Source organism: Cynoglossus semilaevis, chromosome W (assembly GCF_000523025.1).
Source record: "Cynoglossus semilaevis isolate Cse_v1.0 chromosome W, Cse_v1.0, whole genome shotgun sequence".
NCBI lineage: Eukaryota > Metazoa > Chordata > Actinopteri > Pleuronectiformes > Cynoglossidae > Cynoglossus > Cynoglossus semilaevis.
The window spans coordinates 9,407,465-9,417,027 of NC_024327.1; the positions used below are offsets into that span (position 1 = coordinate 9,407,465).

Sequence of the window (9,563 nt, forward strand, 5' to 3'; positions counted from 1 at the left end):
GTTCATCATTGATTTTAAACGTGTTTCTATGCCCTGTTTTATAATTATCTGTTTTTATTTTATTTTTATGTACAGTGTCCTTGAGTGACCTGAAAGGCGCTTATAAATAAAATGTATTATTATTATTATTATCATTATCCCCGATCACACCATTCGTGCCCTGGGTCACATCGCAGTGGCTCTGAGAGACACTCCTAAAGTCATGGAGCACATCCTTCAGATCCTTCAACAGAAGTTCTGCCAGCCTCCCTCACAGCTGGACGTTCTCATCATCGACCAGCTGGGCTGCATGGTCATCACAGGAAATGTACGTACACAAAGTTACAGTTGGTTGTTGCATTGGTGTGGAGGAATCGTTAGCCATCACTGCCTTTTTTTTATCATTTAAGTATTTAAAAGATAAACTATTAAATCAGCTGGAGAGAAATTACATTTAATTAGATGTGAGCAGCCACATTTTTGCTCCATAAATAGCAGCAAAGTAAACTGTTTCTGTTCCATCCAGAGCAGCTGTAATTAGTCTAAGCCTCCTGACTGCACCGCATTTACTTGCTCATTACACATTCACACTTACAATCAATTTAAAGTGAGAAAAATATCAATGCTGTGACATCATTGATGACTCTATTTTCTATAGGCCTCAAGCAGTGCTAGAAATCTGGGTGTCCTGATCCCAGTCATTGCTGTGGTAAGTACTTTTGAATATTTATATATTTGAGCAGATTTTTTTTTCTTTTTTGATTCAATTTCTAGGAATTTTTAAAAGCTGTGTTTTAACAAAACGCTCTCTCAGAGTGCAGTTGAATGATCTACTGAAGTATTTGCACTCGCACAGACAATGCTGTGCCAAGAGTTAGCTTTTAACCCTCTGAACAAATATTTACTCCATCAGCTCCATTCAGTTCAAGTGCTTTGTTATTTTGAGTTATTTTTATAACCAGCCTAATAACAACTCTTTATTACTATTTTACTGTGCTAAATGTAGTTACATAAAAAATATAAGATACATATCTTTAGATTATCTTTCTCACTTTACACCATTTTTAAGTTCTTTCCGTCTCAAAATGTCATGTAACTGGATGTGAAAATGTGTTGGTTATTATTTTATTATCTCCTTTGTTGATGATAGAATTAATCCATGCTTTTCTTGGTATTATATCTGTACAGAACAGTATTAGAGCAGCGACTGTTACCTTTTCTTCCTTCACTGCACAAGATAAAACATTAACAAAGAGATAACGGGTATTCACTGTGTGACTCAGACTCAGAGCTCTAAACAGAATAGAGAAGTTTAAATGTTCCAATGAAGGCAAACTACAAAGCAAAGACCAACAACAATTGACATATTGTGTTTTTTAAATTAATAACAATACCTAAGTTGTTAAAATCAGTATTTTTTGGAGGTTTGTTAAAACCTAGTTTGACTTAAGAGGGAAATTTTGTACTGTGTAGTTTAGCTCTGAGAAGGATCAGCCACACGACCCATGAACACCAGGCAGTCTGTGCGATGCTCGTAGATTAAGAAGAGAAACGGATGATCCACGGTGAATCGGATCTGAGAGGAGAGGGGCATGAAGCCCACCTGGGTCAGAGCAGCAGCTTCTGTCCCCTCTTCGTTCACAGTGATAGTTCCCTGGTGCTTCAGCTGCAGAGTTTAGAAATAAGAAGACATGGAAGTTGTTTATTTTTATAATTTATTTTTCGCTAATTCTTTTTACTCACCCAGTTCATGGAAACCTTTTCATCTGTCATTCCGGAGAAATCTGCACTGGCCTGAAACAAGTCATTCAGGCCCATCTCCTTCAAGTTTTCATTCAAGTTAAAGTTCTGCTCTAATTTAAACCGGGGTAACACAACCTCACGGGTCCTGCAGAGAGAAAAAAAATTCACACTGAGACTTAAAATTAACAATATATTATAAATTAAGTGCATCACCGGCTCTTCAGTTAGTATAAAGCTCATGACGGTGTGGACCTGTTGGTCATGTTATTGAGCCACTTGTTGACCACAGTAGGAGAGATCTCCTGCTCCAGGTTCCTCATCCTGGTGATCTTTCTCGGCAGGGCAATCAGCATGCTGATGTTTCCTGTGTACGGTAGCTGAAAGTAGGTCAGTTGTTATTGTGCAGCTTAGATGTTGACCCACACAGCGTTCATGTTGTTCAAGATGTTCCGATTTTCTCAGTGTCCTCCCACCTGCAGGACGTCACAGTCCAGCTCGTGGTCAGCAGCTGCCAGATAGTTGCCCTTGTTGGTCATCATTGGCACACGTATGTTCGTCTTCTCGTTGATCCTGAAGTTGCGATAGTGTGTCATTTCTTTAGGGAATTTCTGTTCCCATGTACCTGTAAACAAACAAACAAAGTCAGATAAAAGATTCACAAAGTTTGTTTTTTATAGACTTGATTGATAATCTGTGACTCAGGCAGTGAGAATATGTACAGACGCGGGAGTTGAAACTAGATGATGACCTTTAAAGTACAGATAGTTGAGCAGCATCAGCACCATATTTGGGTCTACACTCTTTAGCGGTTCCCTGATCAGCCCTTTGGTTCGCTTTTCAATGCGACGGTTAGCCTTGTCCAGAAAGGCGGGATCTCCAAATTCCACAGACTGCGGCTCCGCGAAGTAGTAAGCTTTCGTCTCCGCACGAAAAGTATCTTTGATAGGAACGTCTTTCTTGATGTAGACGTCGTTTACAGAGCGCAGCGTGTACCCAAAGTTTCTCCTGAAGAGCCGGTGTGTTAGCTTCCTGAAGAGCTTGTGCACCGTTGAGTTGTCGTAATGGTGGCTGGCATTGACAAAGTCCACGAAGCCCAGAGCCCTGTAGATCTGATCCTGAGTTCCGGGTCCGGCGCCCAAAGACATCATCCCCATGGCAATGGAGATCCCAGCCGGAGCCAACAAGATGTTGTCGGTCTGGTTGACGTCGTTGCGCAGACTGCGGTAGAGTTTGAAGCCAAAATGGGCATTGACGATGTTGATGCGCTGAAGACGAGAGCGGCCGTGAAACAGACGCAGGAGTCTAGCACGGCGAATCTTGGGGTCGGAGGGTTCAGCGAAGATATCGATGTCTGGGGCCGGTGTGGCTATGTCGTCTATCTCATCCCCTTCGCTGCAAAACAACATGCGTAGAGATAAGGGACAGATCATGTGGAACACAGCATTTTACAACGAAATAACTTAATTTATGGCTCTAACATCAAGTGACCATGTATTAAGAAATGGATGTGATTAGTCACATTTTAAGGGAAAACAAACAGTATAGAGACCTTCACTTGGTCAATATTTCTTGCACAGAAAAAAACCCAACATATATTCTTAGAAAAGAAGAATTTCCCATAGTTCCATAGTTTTACTACCTCTACATAATCTATAAGTACAAAATACACGTACCTGTAGTCGTCGCTGCCTGCTGACAGGATCTTGTCAAAATCAATGTAGTCATTGTCCTCAGAACCGTCAAAAATGAGGTCGTTGGTCACAGTGTTTTCTCTGTGGAAGTCCAGGGGAATGGTCTCCATGTCTGCCCCATCTGCTCCAAGGCCTCTGGGGTTTGGGTTAGTGTCAGTGAAGTGGGAGCTTAACTCTTTGATATCAGTTAGGCATGGACTGAACAACAGGCAGACAGAGATGATGGCTGTGACCCACATCCTGAGGCCTAAGGCGGAGAGAACACCCTGTGAGTTTAGTTCAGTTTAGAATGGTCAGAATGCAGGAGTGAGTGAAATATCTTACCGTTTCTTTGAGCTGGTCTAAGTGCTTCTGTCTGTAGGACTAAAGGCAAAGAATTGAATCCAAAACTGAACTTTGATGCAGGCTCCTCCTGAACAAATAGACCAGATCAAACAGAACAAAAAGTGCTTTGACCGACTGAAAATCTTTGGCTCTCCACAATTCGGCAGCTTAAAAAATGTTTAAAAAATATGCTGTAAACACACACTTGTTTATATTATTGTAATGTTTTTGAATGTTGTGTTTAATTTTAATTAGCTGTATTTTTAATGTTGTCATTTTTTTTTGGTTATTTCTATTTTTTAATTTAATTTTGCTGAAATTAGATTAAAGTAAACAATGATTAGTTTAAAAGTAAGAAAAAATCTCAGCACATTTTTTTCAGCCTGTTCTTTCTGTTTTTCTGTTCCCCCTTTTACACTCAGTTGACCAGACTTCCGCCAACCAAAGAGGCTAAGCCTCGCCTCCAGAAGCTGTTCAGGGACTTCTGGTTGTACTCTGTGGTCATGGGCTTTGCAGAAGAAGGATCAGGTAAGGAAGTGGGAAACAGTACATAGCATGTTCTACTCTAATCTACTTTACGACCCTTTCACCTTTAGATGGTATTTACTCCACAACACAATACTAAAGAGATATAAGTTGAATGTAAATAAATATTCATATAAATATTGTTTATATGCTTACCTTGGCCTTGGATTTAGAGGTGCCGATTCTCATCCCAGTGGCTTCGCACTCAGCTGCAAACCACCCCAGTGCATGCTGCAGGTCCTGGCTCGAAGAAGCCAACAAGACAACATCATCTGCAGAAAGCAGAGATGAAATCCAATGGCTCCCGACGTGGATCCCACCCGGACCTTGACTGTGCTTAGAAATTCTGTCCATAAAGATTATGAACAGAACTGGTGACAAAGGGCAGCCCTGCCGTAGTCCAACATGCACTGGGAACAGGTCTGCTCCAGTTGTACAGGGAACGAACAGCCCTTATCAGAGGGCCCCTGACCCAATACTCCCCACAGGATACCACGAGGGACACGGTTGAAAGCCTTCTCCAAGTCCACAAAGCACATGTGGACTGGTTAGGCAAACTCCCATGAACCTTCAAGCACCCTGTGGAGGGTATAGAGCTAGTCCGGTGTCCCATGACCAGGACGAAAACCGCATTGTTCCTCTTGGATCCAAGGTTCAACTATTGGTCGAATTCTCCTTTCTAGTATCCTGGAATAGAATTTCCCCGGCAGGCTGAGGAGTGTTATTCCTCGGTAGTTGGTGCACAACCTCCGGTCCCCCTTTTTAAAAAGAGGGACCACCACCCCAGTCTGCCTGTCCAGAGGCACTGTCCCCGACTGCCATGCAATGTTGCAGAGACGTGTCAGCCAAGACAGCCCTGCGACATCCAGAGACATGAGGTACTCATGGCGGATCTCATCCATCCCCGGTGCCACCGAGTAGCTTCTTGACCACCTCTGATTTCAGCACAGGAGATGGGTGGGTCAGCCACCGAGTCCTCTGCCTCTGCTTCCCTGTGTAGAAGGTGTGTCAGTGGGATTGAGGAGCTCCTCGAAGTATTCCTTCCACCACCCAACAGCATTCCCAGTTGAGGACAACAGCTCCCACATCCACTGTAAACAGTGTTGGCGGGAAACTGCTTTCCCTTTCTAAGGCACCGAACGGTTTGCCAGAATTTCTTCGAGACCGACTGATAGTCTTCCTCCATGGCCTCCCCGAACTTTTCCAAAAATGTTTTTAATACCGCACAACAATGTTGGATTTAACTGTGTAATGACTGTATTTGCCCAATAGGCGGAGCTGAGTGAGCTGAGGGTGACAATCAGCAATCTCCTGAACCCTCCTCCTGAAGGATCTGCCCTCATTAACAAGCTGGACTTCGCCATGTCCACCTATCTGCTGTCAGTCTACAGATTAGAATACATGAGGTCAGCTCCACTCACATGAACATTGTCTGTCAGTGTTCTCAATGCATTGTGTCACTGTGTTAGTGGAGGCTTTTCATTCTGTTGGTGTATCACAGTTAGCTAATAGATGGGTTTCACAAAAACAGCATCTGAAAGAGAATTTCTTTATTCCCCAAGAAGGAGTTCTGGGAGTAAAAACAGGAAATACATTTCTCTATAGCATAGGTGTCAATGCGGCCCGCCAAGCCGTATTGTGTGGCCCGTGGGAGCTTAAAAAGCATTTAGTACATAAGTAGGTTCATGCAGCAGTGTTTCTTAAGCTGAGTAATTAAAAGTTTTTATAATCAATCAAATAACCATATCCCATTACTACAGACTGGTAGCAAGGTGCTGAGCATTGAAGGATCATTAAATTTTCACATCTACTAGACCAGGGGTGTCAAACTAATTTTCACCGGGGGCTACATCAGCATATGTGGTATAGATGTAACTACTCCATATCAGACTAATACATGCTTCTGCAATTGATTATTATTTATTCAAGCTAAAAATATTGTTCATTACTGTCTAATAAAAAACTTTTAATTTCAGGCGGCTTGGCGGGCCGCATTTGGCCCCCGGGCCTTGAGTTTGACACATATGTACTAGACTCTATTCTGTTTGTATCAGAGTCTGAATGACACATTATTTTAAAATATTGCCAGAATATTTTTAAATAAAGAAACAAAATGGATATGACAGGATTTTATTTGAATTAACTAAATTATTAAAAATAAAGTACATTGTTTCAGTGTGTCCCACTGCGGCCCGGTACCAAGTGACCTATGGACTGGTACTGGTCTGCGGACCAAGGGTTGGGGACCCCTGAGTTTGACACCCCTGTTCTATAGGATTAAAATTGTACTCCTGTCTGTAGAATTATACAAAATTTAAGCTGAATTATTAGTTTTAAATTTCCTAGAATGGCGAAGCACAGGCCAAGAGTAAATCGTTTATGTATTTTTGTTATGGAAAATAAATGATTTGTTCCTTTGTTGTTGTTGGATCTGACTTTTAAAAACTCTTTAATCCTCCTGCTGTTTCCACCTCCAGGATGCTGAAATCCAGTGTTAAAATATTACTAATTTAGCCTTATTTTATTCACAGGCAGGATGCAGTGCATTATTTGTGTTGGTGATAAAGTTGTTGATGTTTTCCTCTAAATGATGGCTGAAAAGGTGTGTGGTGTCTACTTACATGTTGGGATATATTTAATATGTCATGGTTTTTCAGCAGGTAATAAAGAAAATAAACATGTTTTTTTTTTTCATCTTTGCAGCCAAAGAGCACGAGGAAGAACTGGAGCGGCATGCCCAGTTTCTGTTGATCAACTTTAATCATATGCATAAGAGGATCAGAAGAGTGGCAGACAAATACCTCTCTGGTTCGGCTGAGACGTGGGTCATTGTTTTTTAACCCACAGTTAACTATTTTTCTGTCACATTCTCACATGTTTAAATGACGTTGCTGTTCCATTACCAGTTCCCACATCTGCGGTGGAGTGGCTGTGTCCTGAAGACAATGTTGAATATTTTACAGACACTGCTGTATGAAAAAACATGTTTTTGATTTAATTCTAGATTGTGTGACATAAGTCAAAGTAAATAATTGTATTTTGTGTTGTTTTTTACAGGATATTCACAAAGATCAGCCGTACTATGATATTCCAGACACTCCCTACAGAATCACCGTTCCTGACACTTACGAAGCCCGAGAGGTGAGTCATACCTAGGACCACTAGATGGCAACAGAGTCTTGTTTTTTATTTTTAAAAAGTAATGACGCTGTATAAATGCTTAGTAGCAGATAATTAAATTCTTCTTACTATTATAATATAATATAAAACTCATTAAGTTTTAATATTTCTTATAGAGTATAGTCAAAGATTTTGCTGCTCGTTGTGGTGAGATCCTGAAAGAGGCAATGAAATGCTCCTTCAGTCACAAAGTCCCACCTACAGGTCAGTTTTCGGAACTACAACATAGAGAATTACAACATAAATCTAAGCCTTTTGTTAAACACAATCCTTTTTTTTTTGTTTTCTGTTGTTTTCTGTTCCTCACTGATTGGTCCTGAATGTCACATGTTACTGCAGGAATACCTAAACAAACACCATAAACTGGGTGTCAGGACTGCCCCAGCACACTGGCCTGGCTATGGCTTGTGGATGAAATGTATTCATGTGTTTGTATTTTATAGAAGTATGCAACATATATATTCATGTTTTAAAAAGATCATAAGAGATGTGCTAAAACATATAACCAGCTTGAACATAAAATGCTGCTTAAAGCTAAAACTGAAAATATGCAGCTGTAAGAAAAGGAGCTGCAAGGTTGAGGTACACCAAGGTTTGTTGTGAAAAGAGGAGTACTTGGTGTGGTGGGAAACAGAAACTTTTAGAATACAATTTGACAATGGCTGGATTCATAGTTAGAACACAAGGTCCCAACAACAGCACCTAGGAGCGATAAGAACGGGATGAGAAACCAACGGTGTAGATGTAGTTGCCAAAAAGAATGGATATGTGTGTGTAGAACAAATGAAGTCTGTATCGCTTGATATGTACCACCCCTGGATATGTGTGTCAATAAAACGAGCCTGAGTTTGTGGAGAGAGCAGGATTCAGCAGTCAACCCCCTGACTCTCCGCTGGACCCTCCCTGTGCACAGGCGAACTCGAGCAACGACTTTTGTCTTTTCTTTATACTTTGTGAAAGTTCTTGATCAACGAATCCGGGGTGGTAAAACCTTACCACAACAACTTTGGGGGCTCGTCCGGGATTCCAAGAAAAAACAGAGAGTTGATCAATAGAACCATTGGACACAAGGACCTGGTGTGAACAGACAAAGGACACGGGCCCAAAATAAGGTAAGCAGAGCTTTTCTTCTGCATTGGAAATAGCTAAATTTTAGTTGTGTCCTGAGTCCTAGTAACACCTTGTCCGTAAATTAATTTAAAAGAATACTGGGAAATATGTGTGTGAAGAAGTAAAGGTACAGAGAAATAAAGAAGTGAAATAAGAGTAAAAAGAGAAAAAGGAACAGAAGTCTAACAGGGTTAGATGTCTTTGGGTGTGGCAACCCCCACCGTACTCTGACGAGAGGCGGTTACAGCTGGGTTTGAGGCCCGGAGATTTGAGGACCCCCGAATTCTACAAGAGAAAAGAATAGAACAAGACCACTGCAAAACACATCGTGTGAATGTTGGACTACTGAAAACTGAAACACAACGGTCTCGCGTAGACAGTTGTTGAAGTAAGTGGACAGGAAATCCAAATTACTGATTTATAAAGTTTTGGTGTCAAGATTCAAGTTTACGGCTTGAATTGCTTGGACTGAGTACCAGGGACACAGCGTGCCATAGCTCTCAGTCGGCCAAAACTTAGACAGAAGAGAAAACACAATAGAGTAACAAAATAACTGTGAGTCGTTCATGCCCTGAACGACAAGACCAGCAGAATAAAAAGTCCTGTGAGTTCAAAAGCACGTTCCTTACATAAGAGAAAAGAAGCACACACAAAGGTTTATACTTTTAGCCTGAAAAGAAAGTACACGGATCCATATTTTAAATGTGTATTGTTATGTTGAAATAAATGTGTGATAATTGTGAATGAGTGGTTACTTCAAGAGTTGTTATACTGACTAGGATCAGTCTCTGAAGTAAGTGTTATTTTAACCTGTAACAGTTGTGATTAAAATTGAGAAAGTTGGTTCACCTTTGACAGCTGTGTCCGCAGAAAACTAGTTTCTGTAGAAGCTTGGCACAGTCGATGTTCACTGGGAACGCTGTGACTGATCGTTAATCACAACACCTTGTAGTTTTAAAACGTGAAACAAGACAATAAATAAATAAATAAAAACAAATAAATAAAAACAAA

The 9,563-nt window shown here is 41.0% G+C and overlaps 1 protein-coding gene and 1 long non-coding RNA gene across 3 annotated transcripts; one reads left to right on the forward strand and one right to left on the reverse strand.

The window, feature by feature from the left end:
* Positions 1–14: 14 nt before the first annotated feature.
* Positions 15–7,961, forward strand: LOC103397142 (uncharacterized). Of its 2 annotated transcripts, XR_003048811.1 has the most exons (9): positions 15–688; positions 4,160–4,265; positions 5,535–5,668; positions 6,794–6,864; positions 6,966–7,083; positions 7,169–7,233; positions 7,320–7,403; positions 7,559–7,646; positions 7,782–7,961. It is a non-coding gene; the product is annotated as an uncharacterized LOC103397142 (long non-coding RNA). The 2 variants fall into 2 exon arrangements; XR_003048812.1 differs by lacking the exon at positions 7,169–7,233.
* LOC103397136 (heparin cofactor 2-like) lies at positions 1,081–4,631 on the reverse strand. Its single transcript, XM_008335368.3, has 8 exons — positions 4,419–4,631; positions 3,738–3,825; positions 3,396–3,660; positions 2,471–3,114; positions 2,196–2,344; positions 1,975–2,099; positions 1,723–1,867; positions 1,081–1,645 (listed from the first exon to the last, which is right to left on the reverse strand). Exons 1-8 carry the CDS (start codon positions 4,614–4,616, stop codon positions 1,454–1,456), a joined length of 1,806 nt encoding a protein of 601 aa, XP_008333590.2. The 5' UTR covers positions 4,617–4,631; the 3' UTR covers positions 1,081–1,453.
* Positions 7,962–9,563: the final 1,602 nt, after the last annotated feature.

Excerpts from the sequence above, each read along its gene's own strand:
- LOC103397136 (XM_008335368.3), bottom strand. The coding sequence starts at position 4,616 with ATGGACAGAATTTCTAAGCACAGTCAAGGTCCGGGTGGGATCCACGTC. Across the intron at positions 2,345-2,470 it reads CAACTATCTGTACTTTAAAG|GTACATGGGAACAGAAATTC; the intron begins GTCATCATCTAG and ends GTTTGTTTACAG. Across the intron at positions 1,646-1,722 it reads AAAAGGTTTCCATGAACTGG|CTGAAGCACCAGGGAACTAT; the intron begins GTGAGTAAAAAG and ends TAAACTCTGCAG.